The following is a 27,653-nucleotide window of genomic DNA, read 5'->3' as shown; positions in this document are numbered from 1 at the left end:
CATGTTCCGGTTTTTCTTGTATGTAATTAGTAATTGGTTTTATATTAATAAATTTTGAAATGGTACTCACAGTAATTATTCGCTGTAACCGCACTTTTTACACAAAATTTTTACAAACACTACTGACTATTGATATAGAAAACAATCATGCAAAATTTCTTTGCGAAATAATTATTTTTTACAGAGTAATCGTGAAAATCAAAACGAGCACAAAATTTGACGTGTGTCGTCAACCAACTAGCAGGTTGTATCTCTATCTTGGCTGCGATGCATTCATGTTCTGTCTCTGGAAGTTTATTGAAGAGAATATCCTGAAGCTCTTTAATAGTTGGCCTTAATGTTTGAAAGAATGACTGCCAATATTTATTTTCATAGATTGTCAGTGGTGTTCCATAAGCATACATTACTCTTGCAAACGCAGTTGACCCAACTTTGTTTGCTCCTCTTTATTTGAAATATCCATAAATCTGCGCAATGTAGAACTAAAGCATGATGCGTTGGCGCTAAAGATGTGACTTAGACACAATCTTTTTCTCGTATATTAGCAAATTTTTTTCTCAAAAACATTTTAATACTTAATAATATTCTTAAAACATTTAATAGTTCGTTTCAGTTTTATTTAAGAATTATTATATTCATTCTTATTAAATTTTATTACTCATTGTTTTACCCTGTACTTTCTACAAAAAAATTTTTTATTTTTTATTTTAGGTTTTTCTCATAAAGGAATGGAAATTATGAAAACTGAAGTTGCATGCACTACAGAACAACAAATAAGTGCAAAGACTGAAGAAACAACAATAAAACTTTCTATTTGTAATTGTAAAATTTGTTTTAAGCAATTTAAACATGCGCGTTCTTTGAAACGACATATAAAAACGCACTCTGGCGAAATGCCTTACAAGTGTGAAATTTGTTTTAAGCCGTTCAGGCATCAAAAGACTTTGGATGAACATACCAAAGTTCATAATGGAGAAAAACCTTACAGGTGTGAAATTTGTTTTAAGCAATTTAACCATGCGCGTTCTTTGAAACGACATATAAAAACGCACTCTGGTGAAATGCCTTACAAGTGTGAAATTTGCTTTAAGCAGTTCAGGTATAAAAGTACTTTGGATGAACATACCAAAGTTCACACTGGAGAAAAACCTTACAGGTGTGAAATTTGTTTGAAACAGTTCAGACATAAAAGTTCTTTGAATCAACATACGAAAGTTCACACTGGAGAAAAGCCTTACAAGTGTGAAATTTGTTTTAAACAGTTTAGTCAAGCAATTAATTTGAAATCACATTTGAGATTGCACACTGGGGAAAGGCCTTACAAGTGTAACATTTGTTTTAAACGGTTCAGACATAAAAATACTTTGGATGAACATACGAAAGTTCACACTGGAGAAAAACCTTACATTTGTGAAATTTGTTTGAAGCAGTTCAGAAATAAAAGTTATTTGAATAAACATACCAAAGTTCACACTGGAGAAAAGCCTTATAAGTGCAAAATTTGTTTTAAGCAGTTCAGACATAAAACTACTTTGGATGAACATACCAAAGTTCACACTGGAGAAAAGCCTTTTAAGTGTGAAATTTGTTTTAAACAGTTTAGTCAAGCAATTAATTTGAAATCACATTTGAGATTGCACACTGGGGAGAGGCCTTACAAGTGTAAAATTTGTTTTAAACAGTTCAGACAGAAAAATACTTTGGATGAACATACCAAAGTTCACACTGGAGAAAAGCCTTATAAGTGTGAAATGTGTTTTAAAGAGTTCAGACACAAAAATACTTTGGATGAACATACCAAAGTTCACACTGGAGAAAAGCCTTACAAGTGTGAAATTTGTTTTAAGCAGTTCAGACATAAAACTACTTTGGATGAACATACCAAAGGTCACACTGGAGAAAAGCCTTTCAAGTGTGAAATTTGTTTTAAACAGTTAGTACGTAAAAGTTGTTTGGATAGACATATGAAAGTTCACACTAGAGAAAAGCATTGCAAGTGTGAAATTTGTTTTAAACCGTTTAGTCAAAAAAGTCATTTGAAAACACATTTGAGAGTGCACACTGGGTGAACTCCTTCATCATCATCAGTATTGTTACAGCCTTAGTTGAGCCTCGACCTTCTCCAGTCGTTTCTGTTCATCGCCAACTGTTGCCAGTTTGCTACGGCGATCTTCATCGCGTCCTCGTCCACACCATCCCTCCATCTCAGTCTTGGTACTTCTATTTCCTACTGGTGCCGCTAATTTGATTCGTCTGAGTAGATAATTTTCATTTGATCTCGACACATGTCCAGCTCATCTAAGCCTACCTATTTTTATGAAAGATATTTCTTTATAATTCTCGTACAATTCGAAATTATATTGCCTTCTCCAATTACCATTCTCACAGATTGCGCCCATTATTCTGCGTAGTATCTTCCTTTCGAGGACCACGTTTCTGACCCATATGTCAGCACTGGTATGATGAGTGTTCTATATATTTTTAATTTCGTTTTTGGCTTAAATTTGTTTTTTTTTAGCTGCTTATTTACTCCAAAATAACATTTGTTCACTATCAGTACTCTTCGTTTTACTTCTTTAGATATGTTATAATCGCTTGTTATGAGAGAACCCAGGTAGGCAAACTTGTTTACTGCCTCAAAAATATGGTGGTCTATACTTAAGTTTTGTTTGGCCTTTCTAGCTCTACCTCTGTTATTTGGCATCGACTCCAACGTGTAAAAACTGGGGAAACGCCTTATAAGTGTGAAATTTGTTTTAAACAGTTCGAGTATAAAAGTTCTTTGGATGAACATACGAAAGTACACACTGCGGAAAAGCCTTACAGATGTGAAATTTGTTTTAAACAATTCAGATATAAAAGTTCTTTGGATGAACATACGAAAGTTCACACCGGAGAAAAGTCCTACAAGTGTGAAATTTGTTTTAAAGAATTTAATAAAACAAGTAATTTGAAAACACATTTGAAAGTGCACAGATGAAAAATAAGAAATATAGATAAAAAGATATTGCATATTAATCAATCACCTGTTTCTCGCATAGTAAAAGATACAACTGAGACTGGCGAAAATCTATTGACGGGTGAAATAAGAATGCAGTTCTGGGATTCAGAGGGTCTAGTCGAGTATACGGATGCTCTGAAGAATGTTTCACAGAATGTACTCTAAAAAAAAATCATAGTTTTGGTGGCAGTGCTACTAAACAAATTATTAGTAATATAACTTTTTTTTAACTATTTCAAACTAGAAAAAAATCAGGGTTGGCTTTAAAAAATTAGTTGGTTTTGTTCATAGCAAAAATTTCACCCTGTATACGATTTTTGAAAACTCTAATAAGAATTGTATATATTTACTAGACAAATAGATAATTAAAATACCAATGATAGCAACAGTTGCTATCAACAAGTCCTCACAAACACTTCGTCAAAGGACTAGCAACCTCAGTGGAGTCATAAGTTACCATGTAGTCAATTCGTATTGTAACTAAAACATCCTAAATTTTAATTTTCAAAAATGTAACTCGAAGTTAATCATTTAACATTTAAAGGGTTCTTACCCATGTATTTAGGGATTAAGGAATTTTTAAATAAATTATTCATTATGTGCTGTTTTTTTTTTGTTAATGACAAACTACTTACTCAAAAAAATATACGTTTTTTGGCCTCTCATTATATATGTCCTAAGCAGATTTGTTCTTTTTTTGATAGTCAAAATAATTATTTCTGGTAAAGTTCCCATCCTTCTAGTGAATCCCACATTTTACACTCTCCATACATGACATTCAGCAAATTTATTTACATGTAATTGGACGGCGTTATGCATAACTCGACCAAGTGAAATTTCTTTAAAATCGAGATTATAGCGAATTGTCTATGAATGGTTTTTTGTTTTGCATAACAAGCCAATATTCGTAACTGCCATTCTTAGTTTTGCAATAGTAGACTAATCGCCATTATTGGTCTTTCATCTAGTTATGCTAAACTAAAATGTTTGCCTATAATTATCTTGGTCGAATGCACAAGCAAGATTTACATTGTGTGCTCAAATCAAAGTAACTGTAGTGCTATATTTGTTATTGTGTATTATCCGTTACTTAACTTCCAAATTGAGGAATTATTATAGGAAAGAAATTATAGATCAGTTTCTAGGTCAACCTAAAAATTCCTTTTGGACTATTATAACAGACTCGGTTTATTACAGATTTTGCAAGTGTAAATTCAATAATGGATCTATGTATTCTTTATTTATGTCAGCTGCATGTGCTGTTTTTTAAGGAAAAGGAACAAGATGCACATACTGAGAAATTAACAACTTCTCAAGTATTAGATATTACACCAAAATCCTAACAGCAGATATTGCTGTGTTAAATAGTGAGGATTTATGTGAATTGCAACCTGTAAGTTTTGAATCGCTATCTCAAGGTACGTTGGACATTTCTACCACCTCGAATTATTGTAACACAGATACTTTGTTACTAAATAAACTTCAAGAACATTTTCTAAATAAAAATTTAGTGACTTGTCTTGATAATGATCAACGCACTGTGAGTGAACAGTATCATGATATCTCGGAACATGAACCGAATGATGAAAATCTTAAAAATGTTGTTGGTGAGGGCAGAGCTTCCAATCATCAGTTTTTAGACGGCATGTCAGAAAATGTAAATGAAGAAACGAAAATTCTGTTTTAAATGAAAAACACTCTCCCAAGAGTAGACCAAAAACGTGTCAGGAAAAGAAAACATGTCAACCAAAACAGAGAAATAAAAACAATGCTTTGTGTACAATACAAAGATTATTTTACACAAAAGAATAAATTTAAAAAATTCAAAGAATTTTGTTACTATATCTGTCCTCGCAAATGTTTGGAAAATATCAGAGAAGAAAATGCTCTAAATGAATTTAATAAATTTTATAGTGTTCAATCACATGGTGCCCAGCGTGCATTACCATGTTCATATGTCCAAGTCGAAATCGAGTAAGAGCATTTACTAGAAAATTTAGTAGTGTATAAATTGTAGCAAAACTGTTTGTAAAAATTTCTTTTTGCGACCAGAAGAAGTTCGTGACTGTTGGGGCAAAAGTGGTGGTAAAAATAAGACTGATCGCATTTGACTTAAGGAAGTTATTGACCATATACACAAATTTCCAAAATATAAGTTGCATTACAGACGATCAAGCACAGAAGCAGAATCTCTTACAGAACAAACAACTGTTGCAAACATTTATGAGTTTTACTTCGAAGAAGTGAGAAATCCAATGAGTTTTTCTTTATATAAACAAATTTTTTTGACAATTCAATCTTCGCGGGAAAAAACTTAAAAAAAAGATACTTGTAATGTGTGTGATCGTTTAGAAAGTGAAATTAAACATTGTGTGCATAATAATAAACTAATGGTTTTGAGAAAAGAAAAAGATTTGAATTTGGAAACAGCACAAAATGAAAGAAAAGAAGACATGCTTGCAGCCAAGAATCAGCTTGATACAGAAACTTTGATTTAGAGAAAACGGTCTCTTCCTAGCTCACAGGACACAGTTTTCTACCTAATGACTTAGATTTTGGATATCGAATCTTCACTCAAACTGCAACAACAGTTGTATACAGTAAATGATTACATTACAATTATGGGCCCAATACTGGGCCCATAACCTGTTATAATTTAAGTTAGGTGAAGTCCTCCTTCTAGTTTGAAGACATCAAGAGACAAGGAAATATGCGCCAATAAACGTCTGGCCATCAACAATTCTACTTTATTCCTTCTTACATACAGTACAGTACAAAACTTGACTGACAGTAGTTTAAGTTTATAAGTTATTTTTGACATTACTCATTGAACTGTCAACAATGTCACTTCATATAGGACAACATCCACTTTTTATGTTGGATATTCTAACACTTTGTTCTCCACAAGTTTTGCTTTATTTCTCAGAATATCTTTAACGTGGTATTCCGAACCCATTACTACCTTTATCATTCGGGGAAATCGTTTCTGCGTTGTGCATCCCCAGAGGAAGATTCTGTTACGCCTCTAATTAGAATATTTTTAGCACGTGTTATGCGATCTACAGCTTCGTTAGCAATATTATCCGTGAATTCGGCAGACTAAAATAAATCAATCTGCCGAGCTTATTGCTTAAGTCAGTTATTTTATTATCAAAATCATCAATTTTCTAGAAATAAAAGATCTAACAGAAGATCTTTTATTTCTGAAATATTGGAGCTGCAAGAATTACAAAGTATACTCAATCCACGAATTTTCTGTCGGGTGACGCGATCCTCCGAAGAAAGGTCGGTGCATGTGATATGTATTTGTCGCTTACATCCATCGCACTGGAGTTTGCGGTCAGCTGTCGCTATGGTTTTCGAGCAGTTCGAACAAAAAGAGGAGGACGGCATGTTCCGGTTTTTCTTGTATGTAATTAGTAGTTGGTTTTGTATTAATAAATTTTGAAATGGTACTCACAGTAATTATTCGCTGTAACTGCACTTTTTACACAAAATTTTTACAAACATTACTGACTATTGATATAGAGAACAATCATGCAAAATAATTATTTTCTACAGAGTAATCGTGAAAATCAAAACGAGCACAAAATTTGACGTGTGTCGTCAACCAACTAGCAGGTTGTATCTCTATCTTGGCTGCGATGCATTCATGTTCTGTCTCTGGAAGTTTATTGAAGAGAATATCCTGAAGCTCTTTAATAGTTGGCCTTAATGTTTAAAAGAATGACTGCCAATATTTATTTTCCTGGATTGTCAGTGGTGTTCCATAAGCATACATTACTCTTGCAAACGCAGTTGACCCAACTTTGTTTGCTCCTCTTTATTTGAAATATCCATAAATCTGCGCAATGTAGAACTAAAGCATGATGCGTTGGCGCTAAAGATGTGACTTAGACACAATCTTTTTCTCGTATATTAGCAAATTTTTTTCTTAAAAACATTTTAATATTTAATAATATTCTTAAAACATTTAATAGTACGTTTCAGTTTTATTTAAGAATTATTATATTCATTCTTATTAAATTTTATTACTCATTGTTTTACCCTGTACTTTCTACAAAAAAAATTTTTATTTTTTATTTTAGGTTTTTCTCATAAAGGAATGGAAATTATGAAAACTGAAGTTGCATGCACTACAGAACAACAAATAAGTGCAAAGACTGAAGAAACAACAATAAAACTTTCTATTTGTAATTGTAAAATTTGTTTTAAGCAATTTAAACATGCGCGTTCTTTGAAACGACATATAAAAACGCACTCTGTCGAAATGCCTTACAAGTGTGAAATTTGTTTTAAGCCGTTCAGGCATCAAAATACTTTGGATGAACATACCAAAGTTCATAATGGAGAAAAACCTTACAGGTGTGAAATTTGTTTGAAGCAGTTCAGAAATAAAAGTTATTTGAATAAACATACCAAAGTTCACACGGGAGAAAAGCCTTTTAAGTGTGAAATTTGTTTTAAACAGTGTAGTCAAGCAATTAATTTGAAATCACATTTGAGATTGCACACTGGGGAGAGGCCTTACAAGTGTAAAATTTGTTTTAAACAGTTCAGACAGAAAAATACTTTGGATGAACATACCAAAGTTCACACTGGAGAAAAGCCTTTTAAGTGTGAAATTTGTTTTAAACAGTTTAGTCAAGCAATTAATTTGAAATCACATTTGAGATTGCACACTGGGGAGAGGCCTTACAAGTGTAAAATTTGTTTTAAACAGTTCAGACAGAAATATACTTTGGATGAACATACCAAAGTTCACACTGGAGAAAAGCCTTACAAGTGTGAAATTTGTTTTAAGCAGTTCAGACATAAAACTACTTTGGATGAACATACCAAAGGTCACACTGGTGAAAAGCCTTTTAAGTGTGAAATTTGTTTTAAACAGTTAGTACGTAAAAGTTGTTTGGATAGACATATGAAAGTTCACACTAGAGAAAAGCATTACAATTGTGAAATTTGTTTTAAACCGTTTAGTCAAAAAAGTCATTTGAAAACACATTTGAGAGTGCACACTGGGGGAACTCCTTCATCATCATCATCAGTGGTGTTACAGCCCTAGTTGAGCCTCGACCTTCCCCAGTCGTTTCTGTTCATCGCCAACGGTTGCCAGTTTGCTGCGCCGATCTTCATCGCGTCCTCGTCCATACCATCCCTCCATCTCAGTCTTTTGGTACTTCTATTTCCTACTGGTGTCGCTAATTTGATTCGTCTGAGTAGGTAATTTTCATTTGATCTCGACACATGTCCAGCTCATCTACGTCTACCTATTTTTATGAGATATTTCTTTATAATTCTCGTACAATTCGAAATTATATCGCCTTCTCCAATTACCATTCTCAAAGATTGCGCCCATTATTCTGCGTAGTATCTTCCTTTCGAAGATGAACAGAGGATTTGCGTTTGTTTTGGAGATCGACCACGTTTCTGACCCATATGTCTGCACTGGTATGATGAGTGTTCTATATATTTTTAATTTCGTTTTTTGGCTTAAATTTGTGTTTTTTAGCTGCTTATTTACTCCAAAATAACATTTGTTTACTATCAGTACTCTTCGTTTTAGTTCTTTAGATATGTTATAATCGCTTGTTATGAGAGAACCCAGGTGGGCAAACTTATTTACTGCCTCAAAAATATGGTGGTCTATACTTAAGTTTTGTTTGGCGTTTCTAGCTCTACTGTTATTTGGCATCGACTCCAACGTGTAAAAACTGGGGAAACGCCTTATAAGTGTGAAATTTGTTTTAAACAGTTCGAGTATAAAAGTTCTTTGGATGAACATACGAAAGTACACACTGCGGAAAAGCCTTACAGGTGTGAAATTTGTTTTAAACAATTCAGATATAAAAGTTCTTTGGATGAACATACGAAAGTTCACACCGGAGAAAAGTCTTACAAGTGTGAAATTTGTTTTAAAGAATTTAATAGAACAAGTAATTTGAAAGTGCACAGACGAAAACGTGCTTTTATTTGTATTATAATTGTATAAGAAATATAGATAAGAAGATATTGCATATTAATCAATCACCTGTTTCTCGCATAGTAAAAGATACAACTGAGACTGGCGAAAATCTATTGACGGGTGAAATAAGAATGCAGTTCTGGGAATCAGAGGGTCTAGTCGAGTATACGGATGCTCTGAAGAATGTTCTCTAGGAAAAAATCATAGTTTTGGTGGCAGTGCTACTAAACAAATTATTAGTAATATAACTTTTTTTTAACTATTTCAAACTAGAAAAAAATCAGGGTTGGCTTTAAAAAATTAGTTGGTTTTGTTCCTTGCATAAATTTCACCCTGTATACGATTTTTGAAAACTCTAATAAGAATTGTATATATGTACTAGACAAATAGATAATTAAAATACCAATGATAGCAACAGTTGCTATCAACAAGTCCTCACAAACACTTCGTCTAAGGACTAGCAACCTCAGTGGAGTCATAAGTTGCCATGTAGTCAATTCGTATTGTAACTAAAACATCCTAAATTTTAATTTTCAAAAATGTAACTCGAAGTTAATCATTTAACATTTAAAGGGTTCTTACCCATGTATTTAGGGATTAAGGAATTTTTAAATAAATTATTCATTCTGTGCTTTTTTTTTGTTAATGACAAACTACTCCTTACTCAAAAAAATATGTTTTTTGGCCTCTCATTATATATGTCCTAAGCAGATTTGTTCTTTTTTTGATAGTCAAAATAATTATTTCTGGTAAAGTTCCCATCCTTCTAGTGAATCCCACATTTTACACTCTCCATACATGATATTCAGCAAATTTATTTACATGTAATTGGACGGCGTTATGCATAACTCGACCAAGTGAAATTTCTTTAAAATCGAGATTATAGCGAATTGTCTATGAATGGTTTTTTGTTTTGAATAACAAGCCAATATTCGTAACTGCCATTCTTAGTTTTGCAATAGTAGACTAATCGCCATTATTGGTCTTTCATCTATGCTAAACTAAAATGTTTGCCTATAATTATCTTGGTCGAATGCACAAGTAAGATTTACATTGTGTGTGCAAATCAAAGTAACTGTAGTGCTATATTCGTTATTGTGTATTATCCGTTACTTAACTTCCAAATTGAGGAATTATTATAGGTAAGAAATTATAGATCAGTTTCTAGGTCAAACTAAAAATTCATTTTAGACTATTATAACAGACTCAGTTTATTAGAGATTTTGCAAGTGTAAATTCAATAATGGATCTATGTATTCTTTATTTATGTCAGCTTCATGTGCCATTTTTTTAGGAAAAGGAACAAGATGCACATACTGAGAAATTAACAACTTCTCAAGTATTAGATATTACACCAAAGTCCTAACAGCAGATATTGCTACATTCGCTGTCTTAAATAGTGATGATTTATGTGAATTGCAACCTGTAAGTTTTGAATCGCTATCTCAAGGTACGTTTGACATTTCTACCACCTCGAATTATTGTAACACAGATACTTTGTTACCAAATAAACTTCAAGAACATTTTCTAAATAAAAATTTAGTGACTTGTAATCTTGATAAAGATCAAAGCACTGAGTGTACAGTATATATCTCGGAACATGAACCGAATGATGAAAATCTTAAAAATGTTGTTGGTGAGGGCAGAGCTTCCAATCATCAGTTTTTAGACGGCATGTCAGAAAATGTAAATGAAGAAACGAAAATTCTGTTTTAAATGAAAAACACTCTCCCAAGAGTAGACCAAAAACGTGTCAGGAAAAGAAAACATGTCAACCAAAACAGAGAAATAAAGAAAATGCTTTGTGTACAATGCAAAGATTATTTTACACAAAAGAATGAATTTAAAAAATGCAAAGAATTTCGTTATATCTGTCCTCGCAAATGTTTGGAAAATATCAGAGAAGAAAATGCTCTAAATGAATTTAATAAATTTTAGTGTTCAATCACATGGTGCCCAGCGTGCATTACCATGTTCATATGTCCAAGTCGAAATCGAGTAAGAGCATTTACTAGAAAATTTAGTAGTGTATAAATTGTGGCAAAACTGTTTGTAAAAATTTCTTTTTGCGACCAAAAGTTCGTGACTATTGTGGCAAAAGTGGTGGTAAAAATAAGACTGATCCCATTTGACTTAAGGAAGTTATTGACCATATACACAAATTTCCAAAATATAAGTTGCATTACAGACGATCAAGCACAGAAGCAGAATCTCTTACAGAACAAACAACTGTTGCAAACATTTATGAGTTTTACTTTGAAGAAGTGAGAAATCCAATGAGTTCTTTATATAAACAAATTTTTTTGACAATTCCATTTTTGCGGGAAAAAACCTAAAAGTTACTTGTAATGTGTGTGATCATTTAGAAAGTGTAATAAAACATTGTGTGTATAATAATAAACTACTGATTTTGATAAAAGAAAAAGATTTGAATTTGGAAACAGCACAAAATGAAAGAAAAGAAGACATGCTTGCTGCCAAGAATCAGCTTTATACAGAAACTTTGATTTAGAGAAAACAGTCTCTTCCTAGCTCACAGGACACAGTTTTCTACCTAATGACTTAGATTTTGGATATAGAAGAATCTGCACTCAAACTGCAATAACGGTTGTATACAGTAAATGATTACATTACAATTATGGAAGGATGTCATAAAAAAATCCTTTAGTTGTGCACAGAATGACAAATGAAGTGTTAGTGGGAACAGAAATATTGGAAAAGCAACTACCAATCATTACAAATTATAACAAAGGTGAGTTGGCTCAAAATAAGGGAAATTAAAATTCAAAAAGAAATACCTTGCTATATTTTAATAAAAAGTGACTTTAACACATCCGACACCCTGTTAGGGTAAAAGGAAGGGGAGAAAGAAAGAAAGACTTTAACACTCTCTCCACAAGTGTAACATTAATATGCACTCTGTATTGACACATGTGTAACATTAATGTACACTTAAATTTCACGTTAACAAAATAATATAGTTTTGGCACATGACGAAAAAATTTAAAATATCATTGGGGGCGAGAGTGTTAATCAGGATACTTTCACAGAAATAGATATTTCTAAAAAATATTGGAAAGGAAGACCCATTGTTCAATATGTCCACAATTTTAGTGAACAATTGGTTCAACTATGGCCACAAGGAAATCCTATTTCTAAACCAAAATTATATGATCTCTAAAATCTTTGCTGCAATTTATACCAGTGAATGCAAAACCACTGTATAGGTCCTTGTAGAGTAACAATGATGTGGAAGATGACATTGAAGGATTTAATCAAGTCATATGAAACAGATTTAAATGATTACCTCACAGAACAAAAACACTTCTTTGCACTAACAAAAACCAGGAAACTACCACTGTAAAAGTACTATAACCTTAATGCCTACTCAAAATATTGGATAAAATTTTAAAAAAGGTGAAATACATAAAATAATGCACAATATAAAAATTATTTTTTATTTTTATATCATTAACTTAACATTGTATATAAAAATCCCCTGATGTTTAGTCCAACTGAAAAAAAAAATATATATATATAAAATTAGTATTGAAGCACTATATTTTGATGATAATGTATTACCTTCTTGAATCCTATGTCTCCAGCATATTCTCTAAAGCATTGACGACACAAGTTCAATCCATATTTACGAATGAGACCATGTCTGTTTGAGCAGGCACGGCTAAAATATAAATAATTAATAATAGCTATTTTAATTCACTTCCAGATATCCGCAAAATTAATTCGAAGTAATAAATATTAACTATGGCTTTTTAACCTCAAATGAAGGGCATTTTAAAAATGGAGCCATAGCTCTAGATGTTCCATTGCCTGATATTGCCACTAAAATTATTTCTTTTTTTCAGAATATAAAAAACTGATTTTAGGCCTTAATTTAAATATAAAAAACATACTTAAACATCTGCAAAGGGAAGTAAAAAAATATTCAGCATTGGATTATTTGAAAATGTCCCCATCATGAAATTTAATCCTAATTTAATTATTCGTTTTTATTAACTCATTTCAGAACTAAACCGTATATTCTAGCATAGACAGTTCAATATTATTGGAGGAAAACTAATTCTAAAACCAAAATCGATCTCCCTAGTAACACGTTGTTTCCTTTGAGGTTAAACGTGTTTATAGAAATATGTTAAAATCATTTTAGCTTAAGAATATACTTACCATGATCTGGATCCTTGTCCATATTTACGAGGGTGAGAGTACCATATATTTTGGAAACCCATTTTTTATATTAAAATTATTTTTGTGTTATCGACAACACGTTAGCTGAGGAAGCGATCAAAAAGAGAGAAAATTAGAATTGACGTTTGACATTTGGCTTTGACATATGAATTACTAGGAGAGGGAAGATTTTACAAAGTAATTTTTCTAAAATAAATTAGACGTCATAAGATTTTACAGGCTATTAAAATAATGTGATACATTTTATATTGCCTTTAAACGCAACACTAATTTTAATTAAGCTCAACTAAAACGTATGATTTGTGAAAATAAAAGTGAAATTTAAAATTTTAGCGGCAAATTCGACATTTCATATAAAGATACGGACAATACTGTTCTTATCCTCTTGTTTATTCTCCTATTGTACATTTAGGTAGGCATCAGACTGATCGACCGACCACAACCAACCGTCCGACGGCGATCAACCAACTTTTGCATTTTTATTTTTAAACTCACATTACTCGTTCGTGTTCCATCGACCGACCATCAAAAGCACTTCAAAACGTCAGGAGGCAACATAACCAATTTTTTGTAATATTATTTTACCGGGCTTTTTGTAGAAAATTGAATTATGAATAGAATTAGCAGCGACAATTCTACTGATAAATTGTTTATCACTTTCAGTGGCGGATCCAAAGGGGGCCACGGGGGTCATGACCACCCCCAAAACAAAATTAAATATCAATCAAATAATCCTAAAAAAAATAATTTAAAACCCATCAACCCTATAAGCAGGAAGTCAAGACTTGAAATGATTCAAACTCATTTATTGTAGGGGTAAGTGTAGAATTATACGGAAGCCTTTTTAAATCGATCTTTAAAAAAATCAACAATTCTGAATACAGTAATTACCTCGATTAACAACCTAACTTCCGCGAATTCAGAGTTACGCGATTTTCAAATTTTGAAAATTCGTCATTTGAGTGCCAGAGAATCGTTCGATTATCGATGAGATAGAATGACCGCCCATACATTATTGCTTATTCAATGTACATGACATGACCTTTCGCACGAAATCAGCACACTTTTATTTTTTATTAGGTATTTCTTATCTTCTGTTTTGTCTACGAATTGGTTGTTTGTAATTTGAATATGTATAATTGTTGAGACTGTGTGCTACATTTTATAATTTATCTATAATAAATATCAAAGTGAATATTGTTGTTGCATTAGCTCTGTCTAATACGTTAGTGAATACAAACAAAGGAACTGGGGGCTGCTGTCCAAGGTATTTGTGAAACTATGAAACAGTAGTTTGTCTTATTAATATTTTAGGTACAACTGTATCACTTAGTCGTCTTCTTCAGTCACCAAAATTAGAATTTAAGTAGGCTACTGAGGCCATCTTCTTCTTTGTATCCATCTCCTATCGGAGATTGGATATCATTAGGGCGATTCTAATTTTATTTACTGTTGTTTTGAATAATTCGTTAGTGGTACAGCCAAACCACTGTCTTAAATTTCTCATCCAGGACATTCTTCTACGGCCTGGATTTCTGCGTCCTTGGATTTTTTCTTGCATTATATTTTGTAGGAATTTGTACTTTTGTCCTCTCATCAGGTGGAAAAAGTATTCAAGTTTTCTCTTTTTTATATTCAGTATAACTTCTGGATCGTTATTTATTCTGCGTATTACCTCTTCATTTGTAATTTTATCCACTCAACTTATTTTTAGTATACGGAGGTAGCATCACATCTCAAAGCTTTCAAGATTTTTAACATTCTTCTGTTTAAGAGTCCATGCCTCAACACCGTAAAGTTGAGGCCATAGAGAACACTAAATACATTCTTGAAAATAAAAGATCAAATGCTGAATCTGTTTTTAGCAAACTTTACTATGAAGTAAACAAATAGCCGAACAACTAGACATTGAATTGAAGATGACTCGTATAGTTTCTCGTCAAACCTGTCGTCAAAACCAGTCTGTTAACTCTTGCGAAGAATAATTCCGAAGATCTATTTATTTAAGTAGTATATAGTAATAATATTTCATTGTGTTTAATACATTTATTTAAACATACTTTTTAACAAAGTCTCCAAGAATCAACAATGTCCCAAAACCCATGTTCTAATAATGATCTTGACAAGTAGTGACAACTGACAAAGAGTCTCCATACATTGTGCCTAGAGCCCCGTGACCGTAATCATAACCTACTGATATGACATCTTTCCCCTTACATTTGATAGTCCTTAAAACGCACTGGAGCCCATTTGAGTCTAGCGCTAGTTCTATTTTCAGCACTCATCTGGGAGGTTGAAGGTTCCTCTACTCCACAACTCTGATTCCCAGATGAAGAGTTTAATAATCCATGATTATGTGCAAAATCAGTATTCTTCTTAACTTCCGCTTTAACTAGGGAAGGCCTCAAGTGATAACTGTTTCGCCTGACCACTTCCCCATTTTCTTTCTGCACTAAATAAGATCTGGGTGCCTCATCTACTTTTTCCAGAATTTTACCTGCTCTTCATTCTCTACCCTCTCTGACACCTACATTCTCTCCTGGCACTATTTCTCTTCTTACCTTGGTGTTTCTATCATAATAATTTTTATATTCATTTCGTTTTGCCTCTAGTTTCTCCCACTCTTCCTTTAGATTTATGTCTGCTTTTTATTTGATGGTAGCTTCGATCTAAGAACCCTGTTAGTCACTAATTGGGCCGGTGTTTTATCTGTTCCATTTATTGGAGTATTGCGATACTCCAGGAGCGCCATATCTAAGTCGTCACACTTTCTAAGCATGTTTTTTGCAATTTGAACGGCTCGTTCTGCCTGCCCATTAGACCGTGGATAGCGGGGACTGGACGTTACAAACCGAAAATCCCAGTCTTTAGCAAATTGCTGACAATGCCACGAATTATAAGGCATGTTATCTGATATGACTTCGTAGGGTATTCCGTGTGTTGAAAAAATTTTCTTTAACTCCTTGATGACCACCTGAGAAGTTTTTGAATTAATTTTCACTATATCGAGCCATTTAGAAAAATAATCGATCAGAACTAGATATGACTGTCCACCATAATCTAATATATCACTTGCTACCTTTTCAAGAGCTGCTTGAGGCAACTCTCTAAGTAATAGTGGTTCTTTAGCATTGTGACTTTTAAATATCTCACACTTGCTACAATTTCTTACCCAGTCTTCTATACTTTTGTTCATTTGTGGCCAATGTAATATCTGTCTTGCTCTCTGTTGGGTTTTCTGAATGCCAAAATGACTCGAATGCAATAATCTTAGCATGCTCTCTCTCAATATTTTTGGGACTATAACTCTGTCTTTGTAACATATTAGTCCGTCAAGTAAATATAGTTCATTTCTTATATAATAATAATACCTAATTGAATCGCTTACTCTTGACAAGGTTTTGGGCCACCCTTGTATACAATATTTCTTTACTAGTTTCAGATCCTCATCAGCATCCACTTCAGTCCTAAATTGTTCTCTCTTCTCATCAGTCATGTCAATAGTATGAACTATTTCTGTAATAAATTTATCATCATCCACTTCATCTTTTATAAAATTCCTCGATAATAAATTTGCCACATGCATGAACTTGCCTGGCTTAAATTTTACCTCTATGTCATATTTAGATAATCTCACCCTAATCCTTTGTAATCTCGGCGACATTATGTCCGCAATGCCTTTATGCATTAATGCCTCCAAAGGCTTATGGTCAGAATCAATTTGCACTTTCCTTCCGTAGATAAAATTGTGAAATTTATTGCATGCATATAGGATTGCCAAGAACTTCTTTTCAATTTGACTCTGCTACAGGTCTGTTATTCTGTAAGAGACAGCACCCCAAGCCATTACTACTACTGTCAGTCTGTATCACGGTTGGTAACTTCTCATTGAAATTGGCAAGCACACTACTTGACATAATTACTTCTTTTATTTTATTTAGTGCATCAGAATGTCTATATGTCCATACCCATGCATTCCTTTTTTTTAAGAGTTCTTTTAAGGGCGTGGAAATCTCTGACAATTGGAATGAATGCCCTTAAATAATTTACCATTCCCAAAATTTGTTCTAATTCCTTTTTATTTTCCGGATCCTTCAATCTTCTTATCGCTTCTACTTTTTTGCTGTCAGCTCTCATCCCATCTTTATCAAAGATATGACCCAAGTATCTAACACTTTCAACGCAATATTGTATTTTGTTTGGATTAAATTTCACATTTAGTTCTCTAGCCCTATCTAACACCTTATTTAGTGTAATATTATGCTCTTCTATTGACTCACCACAAATTAATAGATCATCAAAGTAGACTATACAACCTGGAATATCTGCAAAATTTTCAGAATTTAATTTCTGGAAGTATTCAGGTGCTATGTTAAGACCAAATGGCAGGCGGCAAAATTTATATGTGCCAAATATAGTGCCAAAAGCACATAAATTACTGGATTGCTCATCCAGTTCTACTTGGTAAAAGCCCTCCTTAAAATCTAGAACTGTAAAAAATGACTTACCCTGTAACATTGAATGAATCTCATCAACAGTAGGTATTATACAAAATTCCAGTTCCAATGCCTTGTTCAGGTCAATCATACGTAATGATTTATCAGTTTTCTCAACAATTACCAAGTTACTAAGCCACTGCGTAGGACCATCAACCTTTGCTATGATTCCTCGCTTTTCAAGATCAATTAGTTGATTATTAAGTTTAGGCTTGATTGTAAGTGGGACTCTATGAGGTGGCCTAGCCACTGACACTGCATTTTCTTTAAGCTTTAAACTATATTTTTTCTGAAATTTACCTAAACCTGAAAAAACATCCTTATTCATTTCTACAAATTTTTCTTTAGAATGCAGTGTTATGTTATCAATTTTATTAATTAAATCAAGCTCTATGGTAGAACATAAACCCAAGATAGGTGTTGATCTTTCCTTTACAACAACAAAATCTAATAAATGATCAATATTTTTATATTTACAGACAAGTTTTATTATACCCAAAGGAATGATCTTAAAACCACCATATGTCTCAAGTATGACCTTAGTCTCTTTTAATTCATTAATTTTGCAAACTTTTTCAACAAAAACCTTGGGTAAAATGTTAACCTGTGCCCCTGTATCTATTTTAAACAGTAAATGTTATTAATTTTTAAATTTTCCATCCAGTCTTTATTATTTTTATTCTTAATTTCATTAACAGTGATTGATGAAATCATCTACTTCATTATTTTCACTTTCTTCCACTTGTACCTCTCTTACTAACCTACCATGATAACACACTTTATCAAAATGCCCATATTTACCACACTTTCTACACTTTTTTCCATATGCTAGACACCTCCTTGGTCCATGGACACTCCCACAGCTTCTGCAGTTAAATTCATCTCTAGAAGAACTTGCACCCCTGACTGTTTGGACTGAATTATGCCCCTGCTTGACTTTACTTTCAATTGATTCAATTTTCACCTTCTCTAAGCTGTTCTGAACTTCTTTTATTTGAGCTTGGGATAGTTCATGCATTTTACATATTTCAATAACTTTAGTCAGATCTAAATTAATTGTTTTTAACATGCTTTGTTGTGCATCCGTACTATTGGTGCCTAAAGTAGACTTTACATTACATGATTTTATCATATGACAATATCATATGAGATTTGTTATGATTCCTCGTTTCTATGATGTTTTAAAAAATCGTGTTTACACTGCATGATAAGTTATAACTTATGATATGAGTGACAATGAGTGAGATTTTCTTGATTTTTCTTTTTGTTTATGGTCATAGAGATATTAGACACAGTATAGGTATCAACTATTAGATTTTTAAACCATTATAATGGAAAATAAATCGTTGATTGCAATGACTTCCCAACTTTTAATAATAACACGCCGGCAACAACTGCATACAGATTACAGCAGTAAGAAGAAAAAGATCAGACGCCTTTGGGCTTGCAGGTGGCTCTTACGAAGAAATCGTGGACAGGGTATATCAAATTTAGTGTTGATATTATACCAAATTAAAAATAATTAATAAAGAAACTAAACTAAAAGTATGACTAAGAAGACTATAAAACACTAAACTAAGAATAAAATAAACTAAATAAATAATAAAAGAAAAATACGATACAATAGCACACATTAGATAATAGGTTCAATATCAATGCAACAAACAAAAAATAAATAAATAATAAAGAATGTTGTCTCTTGGTAAGGGAATGTAGCTGAATTGACATAAGAATAAGGCGGGATATTTAAATATGTTGGTGTTACCCGTATTATTACCGAAAATCATATGATTTTATCATGCGGAATAGGTATCATCCTATTCTCCTGTGACAAGCTATGACGAGCCGCATGACAGTGCTTATGACAAAATCATATGACAAATCACACAGTGTAAACATGTAAATTTTACTTTATGATCAAATCATATGACAAATCACATTATAAATCATGTAGTGTAAAGTGTGTATAATACTATTCTATCTCTTACTATTGAAAATGCTTCAACACCAAACTCACAATTTCTTACTTTATTTTTTAAATCTTAAAAAGTGGTCAAAAGGCTCTCCTTCTTCTTGAATGCGCTTATAAAACAAATATCTTTCATAAACCACGTTTTTTCTAGAGGTGACATAAGACTCAAATGCTTCCAATACATCAGCTAGCTTTCCTTGTTGGACCTCTGTTAATTCCAAACTGTTATAAATCACAATGCCTTCTTCTCCAATTAACTTCATTACTTTTACCACTTTTTCCTGATGCCATCAGACATATTTCAAAACTTTGCTTAAATCGTTTAAAATTTTCGGCCACATTGCCTTCAAGTGATAATGGATTTGGTAACCTTGCTTCCATGATTTTCGTTTAATTTCCACTAGACTGCGCCAAGTAATAATATTTCATTGTGTTTAATACATTTATTTAAACATACTTTTTAACAAAGTCTCCAAGAATCAACAATGTCCCAAAACCCATGTTCTAACCACAAACCATACACATACTAGTATGTACATACAGACTAGACTAGAGTAAGTAGAGTACCATACATACTACAGTATGTATGGTCTGTGGTTGTAACCATGATACTATTACTATTACTATTATCATGGTTCTAATAATGATCTTGACAAGTAGTGACAACTGACAAAGAGTCTCCATACATTGTGCCTAGAGCCCCGTGACCGTAATCATAACCTACTGATATGACATACCCCTTTTAGACAATATCTTAACTTCCACCTTCCAGGATATTATTGGACCAACTACTTACTGCATATTTCACAGCAGAACAAGAGTTTTCACTGTGGATTCAAAAGTGGAAAAGAGTCGTGCAAAATAATGGAAAGCTTCCTGATTGTATTTTAGAAGTATTAGAAAACTGCAATATTCATACCTATGTATCCAAATATCAGAATATTTCTGCAAATATTAATTACACTGCCAGTCAGTGCAGCAACAACAGAGCGTTCTACGCTTAAGCGTCGGCTTAGTAATAGAACTTTTGTGAACTGGTTTAGCACTCATCAATGTGCATCCTGAAATTTCTCTAGATGTTGATGCAATCATAGAGCGATTTGCTAAATCGGATAGGCGAAAAGAATACATTTTTATAAAATTATATAATATTTACTTTTCTTATAGTATTTTTAATCACTGAACTTTTATTTACCAGTCGCTGCCGGCTGTTGCTGACGATTTGTGCACTTATAGCCTAATATGCCTAATTATAGAAATAAATATTCGTTAATTATATTATGTTTTTTGTTGAGTAAATTAATTTAAATAAAATACTGTTTACACTTATTCTTAAGGTTTCTTGTTCATTACCGAAGAGTGGCTATAACTACATCAAATTGCTCTCTATCTTGAGCTGTTCTTAGTATCGAATGTGTATCCATGCCTGTCCAGTCTCTTACATTCTTCAGCCGGGAGCATTTTTTCTTCCTGGACTTCTTTTTCCTTCTACTTTCCCTTTCATTATGAGTCGTAGAAAGTTATATTTTTTTTCTCTGTGAAAATGTCCTAGATACCTCGTTTTTCTGTTGTTTACAATATTTAGGAGTTCTCTCTCAGTCCTCATTCTTCTCAGCACCTCGTTATTGGTCACGTGCTCTGTCCACGAAATCTTCAGCATTCTTCGAAAACCACGCTTTTCAAAGGCTTCTATACACCTCATACTTGTAATTCCGAGAGTTCATGTTTGCACTCCGTATAGCTGTAAGGAATAAATGAATGTTGTTACAAATTGATATCAGATATCCAACGATAAGATAGAGTTTATTAGGAATGTTAAATAAATTCATTAATGTTTACACTTACATTGAGTTATTGCATTTAAATTACTTAACTTTGATTTATACTTATTTATTCTTGGTTTGTTCTTGATTTTGTAGCTATAGGATAGGTGGGTTTAAATTAATTGTCTTTAAAATACCTAGTTTAAATTGACAGTCCTTGATTTTTCAATATTTATATTTCAATTACTTTCCTTTAGTTTAATAGTCTTGTACTCTTGATGTTACTGAGTATGTGGTTTTAAATTATTTTTTTTTTGTTTAAGTTTAAGACCCGTTAATGTTGTACTCTTTTTTGCACCCGTAGGGCATTTGGGTTTTGATAACTTCTCTTTGGTTTAATATATCGCTTAAAATAATTAATGAGAAAATGATTTCCTTACATGGCACAAATCATATCAATCGTAAAGGAGCAAAAATCTAAATCCTGTATCAAAATCACCCTCAAGACCAATGGCCCCCCCTGACAAAAATTTCAAGATCCGCCACTGGTCACTTATTTATGTGAAGACGTCTTCGTAGGCGTAGGACAGTTTGGGTGCGTGACATTTTTTTAAAAGGACACGAACAAGAAGAATTCTTTGTGTTATATCCCATTCTATTAAATTATTCTATTAAATTTCAAAATTATTATCGCATGAGCAAGCCCAAATTTTTTTGAAATGTCAACGGCCAATGTCATTGCTTAGAACAGTATAAATGAATGCGAAATGTTCCATATTCATCGACCAACGATCAAAATTTCCAACAAGTTCGAATTTCAAAACTGGACGATCGCGGTCGGTCGCTGTAAGTGATGTCTGATGTCCACCAGTCTGAAGGTGGCTGCACAATTGCCCGGGAACGGGTACGAGAATGGAAACGGGAAAAAAGTTAACCTCTACGTAAATCAATGTTTAGATACACAATAACCGAGAAAGAGAAGCCGTCCGGTAATGTGAACGGGAAAGTTGCCCATGTTTCAACTTTCTCGTTCCCGTTGTATTCCCGGAGCTAATCAGAAAGCAGTATTTAAAATACTGTCAAATTCCAAATAAAAATTTGTTACATTGTGAGTGACCATCTCTTGTCTATAAATATTTGAATGATATGCTTTTTATCTTTATGCTTTATAAAAAACGAAAATATTAAAAGCTCGTCCTCATTAAATAAATCCATATTTTCAGAGTTACCCGACATCCTCTTTTAATAAAATTAGAAAAAGATTGTTCCACACAATTTATTTTGAGAAAAAAATAATTTACAGCACAAGTGACAGTGACACAAAACATTTAAATATTCGTAGCACAAAACACCTTGTTTACCCTTAATTGTGAATCTGCTGATGCTTTCAGTTTCCGTTCTGGTTCCCGTTTCCGGTCAATTGTGCAGGCAGCCGGCTTGACTCTGCGCATACATTTTCATAGACTCGTAATATTGGTCGATCGTGGACTGTCGCTCTGGTTGAGCAGTCTGATTCCTCCCTTACTTGTGTATAATTAGACTACAGAATAAGAAACAATAGACAATGACAAAGAGTCCCTTCATCATCAAGATCTTAGAATATAAAACCACAGGAAAAACGGTATCAAAGTTTCTGTATTTCGGTGAACCCTCATCAGGTGATAGCCACACCCTCAATTTGTTTAAATAGTAAAGGGGTCATGTGACATTTTATTTGAAAGATTATCAAAATCTGTTCCCAAAAATATATTACACTAATATATTAAACAACACACAATAACAAACGGTCTCTACTTTTAAAATTTATCTATTTTTAGAATATAAAATTACTCGTGATGGAACTGCCATCTTACTCGGTCTTTTATGATTCAATGTATTGTCACACAAGCTCACTTGCGCTGTGCTCTCTTTTTTATTAGTTGAAAAACTTCAAGTCATTCAACGTCGAGTTAAGATGGTCACTTCTGTCGCACAATCACGTATTCTAAGCTCTTATTCCTGGTTAAATGATAATATTTCAATGGTAAAAATTCTATATATTAAATAAAATATATATCGTAATACAGTCGTTCAGTGTTTATAAATAAAAATGCAGTTTAAATACACATGTGATAAATTAAATATAATCCAATATTAGAATAACACTAGAAGCATTGGTCAATATTTTAGAGATTTTTTTTGTATGCCTTTATGTAAGTCGCTTGATTAAAAAACATGTTTTATCGGATGCAGCAAGAGTTCAATTACGAGAAAGTTTACACACTAACAAAATATATACTTAATACTATACTATATATTATAAACTACTTAATACTATATATTATAACAAATCGATTACAAATTTTGTTATAAAACAAATTTTATTGCATGCAGTGAGAATTTGATTTCAATTACTTTTATGCCGTTTATAGAAACACCAATATATTTATAAATAAAATAATTAAAACATCCATTAACAATTTTTTTTTAATATCACCAGTGCAATTCCGCTTGCACTTTGTAAGAGTGTTGTTTGTTGTTTGACATTTCTTAAAGATGACGTTCACTTCAGATGTCAGAGTCAGACACGACATCGAGTGACGTGGAAGTTCAAATTCTGAAACAATTAGGTGGTAAGTTTTAGTTTTTCATAGTTTTTTCTATTTACGTTTGATAATTTTACTAATACATGTTTAATATTTTTTAGGAACTCAATAATAGTGTTATTTACATGATAGAATCCTAATAATATATTTTAAGGAATTTCCTTAGGGAATTCCGCCTTTGTAACATTCAAAAATGAGCACATATGAAGAGTATATACAACAAAATGAAGATCGAGATGGGATTAGATTTACCTGGAATGTGTGGCCATCCAGCAGAATTGAAGCAACCCGTCTCGTAGTGCCCTTAGCTTGTCTGTACCAACCCATAAAGGAACGTCTTGATCTTCCACCAATACAATATGACCCTGTTTTATGTACTAGAAATACTTGTAGAGCCATATTAAACCCATTGTGTCAGGTAGATTATCGGGCAAAACTCTGGGTGTGCAACTTCTGTTTCCAGAGAAATCCAGTAAGTATAAAAAATTACTGATTATTCAATGTTTTACTATGAATTTTGTGCCTTTTTCAATTCTGAATATTTTCGGAATTATTGTGTGCAGTCATATTTTATTTAGGTCCAAAAAAACTTTGCTTGTGTTATTTCAGTATTGTTTTTTATATTTGTAAAATTGAAGATACCACCTTTTTTCAAACTATAAATCTTGCAAATATATCATATAAATTTCTTTTAAAATGCTCTAATGTACCTAACTCCCTGCAAGGGCAGTTTTGAGAAGTGGCCAACTCTAGTTTATTTAAGTTAATTCAAGAATTTTACATTAAGGTCATTATCAACCAAATTATTCTAAAAATATTTTTTTATATTTTTAATATTTGGCAACAGCTCCTAGATATTTTTAAAACTACTTATTGTCAATTTTTGTAAACAATAAATTTTTTTTAATTCATTGAACGTTTTTTTTATTTAAAATTTATTGTTTTCCTTCATACTGTTTCAGTTTTATTTAAATAATCCACTTGTATATGTGATATGTATGGTTTTCTTTAAGTTTAATGTTAATACAGTATACTCCCTCTATAAAGAACACAGTTATTACGAGGTTTTGCTTATAACGAAATCCATTAGATGTACCATGAAATTTCTATTGAACTATAACCCTCTATAGCGAGGCAAATTTGGTTATAACGAGAGAAAATAAGATCCAAAAACGTGTTTTTTTTACGTTTTTGGCCCAGCCGTGGCTATAAATAAATACTTTTTTAAAAGGCCCCTCAATAAACTTAACTGCCGCCCGCAATAAACTTCTTTACAATGAATAAATACAACTGTTTCACATCTTTAGAAAATTATGATAGATAGAATGATACTGGACAATTAAAAGCAGTCAAAAATGACAGACTTCTTAAAATTGCAGAACCAATAGTTATTGTTATTCTTGAAAATACACTTTATACATTATGTAGTTGGAAAAAAATTAAGTACAGATTTTTGTTTTAACATATATCATTGACAATAAAAGTAAACAACTCTTTTTTGTTGTAATGTATTTCATTGACAAAAAAAGCAAATAACTTTTTTTCAAAAACGCTATTCAAACAATATTTATTAGCTTCTATTGCTCCGAATGGCTTCACTATAGGAAGTTAATGGTTTAAAAAACTACATATTCATATGTATGCACACTATTATTGTTGTCTGATATAACGAGGTAATTAGTCTGCCATTTCATTTCTCATTATAGAGGGAGTCTACTGTATTTCTTTTTTTTTATATTATAATTTTATATTATTGGACATTCAGAAAGTAACAATTTTATACTTCAAACATTTTGTTAAAGACATTCAAGAGCAATAAGTGTTAGGGCATAAAGTAAGTTATTTTCATGATGCTAAATTCTTATTATTTTCTTTCTCAATTGAAAGATTCCTGTGTCATTTTTATTTTTGCACTGTGTTCTGGTGATAGCAAATTAAAAAACTGTATTATCAGGAGTTTTTAGTTATGTTTTTTAAGGTATCAAAACTCATTAATGTCTGAGTAATAAGCTGTATTCATAATAATGTGAGGCACATGCTACCAGTATAAACTCATAGTATAAACTATTGTATGACTTTTTAACACTACAAATTTTTTTACTTTACAGTTTCCTCCTCAATATGCTGCTATTTCGGAACAACATCAACCAGCAGAATTAATGCCTATGTTTTCTACCATTGAATACACAATTACTAGAGCTCAATGTTTACCACCAATATTTTTGTATGTTGTTGACACTTGCATGGATGATGAGGAACTTGGTTCCCTGAAAGACTCTTTGCAAATGTCCCTTAGCTTATTGCCACCTAATGCGTTAATAGGACTAATAACATTTGGGAAAATGGTTCAAGTTCATGAACTTGGTAAGTGGTAATGCACCAATTGGATTTTTACAATGACACTGTCCAAAAGTGTATTTTGATTATAATTAGAGAATATAACACAAGATAAAAGGTGGTTGGAAAAAACCCAATTGTTAATAGCTACAATAAGATTGTGTGTCTACATATCAATTTTTTATTAATAATGTTTTATAAACATTATTATATAACAGCATATCTGATGTTTTTGATATTACTTTATTAATAGTAATAATATTATAGCAAGCTAAGGAAGGTGCCTTGTTTTAGTCAACTACTTTAAATATTTTGGTAATTCTTTTTCAATTCTACTTTTGAGTACATATTTCATTTTGATGAAGTTTTTACCTTGGAGATGCTAATGTATTAGAGACTACAATTCAATAATTCTAACAAGTTTTAAAGTCACATGATATAAGTATTTTTTACTCTTAGCAGTTTCATCATCTCTCCCACAATTTGCTTATTGGTTTATACTCCAGTTACTCGGGTTATTTACCTTTCAATTTTGTTACAAAAACATAAAAAACAATGTAACAAAAGTTATATAACACTGATGTGTGCTTCTGTCCTAGGGGTAGTTGCTACTCCTTCTCGGATTTATGGTTGAAATCAGTGAATTTTCATTGAAAAAAATCATGTTTTTAAATGTTTTTTATGAAGAACTCAAAAATATGCTTTTTTGTAAGGGCTTTATGCCTAAAATTTTAAGAAAATTGTTGGTTTGCGGGTATAATGATATTAAAATTTTGTCCATTAAAAGGCCTTTAAAATGAGAAAAATGTCATTTGCATATAAACTGATTAAGGTACAGCTCTTAAAAGATGGACTCTTTGAGTATTTTATGGAAAAAATGGCAGTATAATTAAGTTAATATTCACCAGAATCAAAATTAATCATTTTCTTTCTACATAACATTTTATGTTAGTGCTCTTTATTAGATCCAGGAGTTTGACTGATTTAGAATGCATTTTAATAAATATTTTCGTTTTTATAAACTTCTGTATCATAAAAAACAATGGAGATATCACTGATTAAAATGTATATTTTGGTATTTCAAGTGCTTCAAACATTAATTTTTCAAAATTGAAGGGTAATTTGGCTTTCTAATGAACCTAGTCTTGCAGCCCTTGAAAATAACTTTCAAATGACTGGGTGTACATATGTGAAAGCTTGAAAATTAACTGACTTGAAGAAAAACCAATGATATTTTGTGGGATAATTTTGTAGTGTGAAAAATATACATATTTTGGAGTTGCCACATATATAAAGTATGCATAATAGTTTTGTAGATGAATATCTCG

General features: G+C 32.1%; 3 protein-coding genes and 1 long non-coding RNA gene across 4 annotated transcripts in view; 2 read left to right on the top strand and 2 right to left on the bottom strand.

Annotated features, from left to right (window-relative positions):
- LOC140434991 (uncharacterized) overlaps window positions 1–3,601 on the top strand; it is a 35,309-nt gene extending 31,708 nt beyond the window's left edge. Inside the window, exon 3 of the mRNA XM_072523647.1 lies at window positions 712–3,601. Within this exon, the coding sequence (XP_072379748.1) occupies window positions 712–2,069 (1,358 nt within the window). The 3' untranslated portion in view covers window positions 2,070–3,601. The remainder of the gene's footprint in view (window positions 1–711) is intronic.
- The window catches only part of LOC140434997 (uncharacterized), a 244,720-nt gene that overhangs the window by 70,024 nt on the left and 147,043 nt on the right, over window positions 1–27,653 (bottom strand). The window lies entirely within an intron of this gene.
- Window positions 12,404–13,314, bottom strand: RpS29 (ribosomal protein S29). The gene is made up of 3 exons (XM_072521478.1): window positions 13,152–13,314; window positions 12,549–12,648; window positions 12,404–12,481 (listed from the first exon to the last, which is right to left on the bottom strand). Exons 1-3 carry the CDS (start codon window positions 13,211–13,213, stop codon window positions 12,473–12,475), a joined length of 171 nt encoding a protein of 56 aa, XP_072377579.1. The 5' UTR covers window positions 13,214–13,314; the 3' UTR covers window positions 12,404–12,472.
- Window positions 23,869–27,653, top strand: part of Sec23 (transport protein Sec23) — a 29,151-nt gene continuing 25,366 nt past the window's right edge. Inside the window, exons 1-3 of the mRNA XM_072523643.1 lie at window positions 23,869–24,015; window positions 24,090–24,460; window positions 26,097–26,352. Coding sequence (XP_072379744.1) covers window positions 24,182–24,460; window positions 26,097–26,352 — 535 coding nt within the window. The 5' untranslated portion in view covers window positions 23,869–24,015; window positions 24,090–24,181. The remainder of the gene's footprint in view (window positions 24,016–24,089; window positions 24,461–26,096; window positions 26,353–27,653) is intronic.

This window comes from Diabrotica undecimpunctata, chromosome 2, assembly GCF_040954645.1.
Source record: "Diabrotica undecimpunctata isolate CICGRU chromosome 2, icDiaUnde3, whole genome shotgun sequence".
Lineage (NCBI taxonomy): Eukaryota > Metazoa > Arthropoda > Insecta > Coleoptera > Chrysomelidae > Diabrotica > Diabrotica undecimpunctata.
The sequence above is the reverse complement of the archived record's forward strand: the minus strand, read 5'-3'. Positions and strand labels throughout refer to the sequence as shown.

Bases quoted from the DNA above. Each gene is read 5' to 3' on its own strand.
- RpS29 (XM_072521478.1), bottom strand. From the start codon at position 13,213: ATGGGTTTCCAAAATATATGGTACTCTCACCCTCGTAAATATGGACAA. The intron at 12,649-13,151 runs GTAAGTATATTC...TTTATATTTTAG, and splicing joins GGACAAGGATCCAGATCATG to CCGTGCCTGCTCAAACAGAC.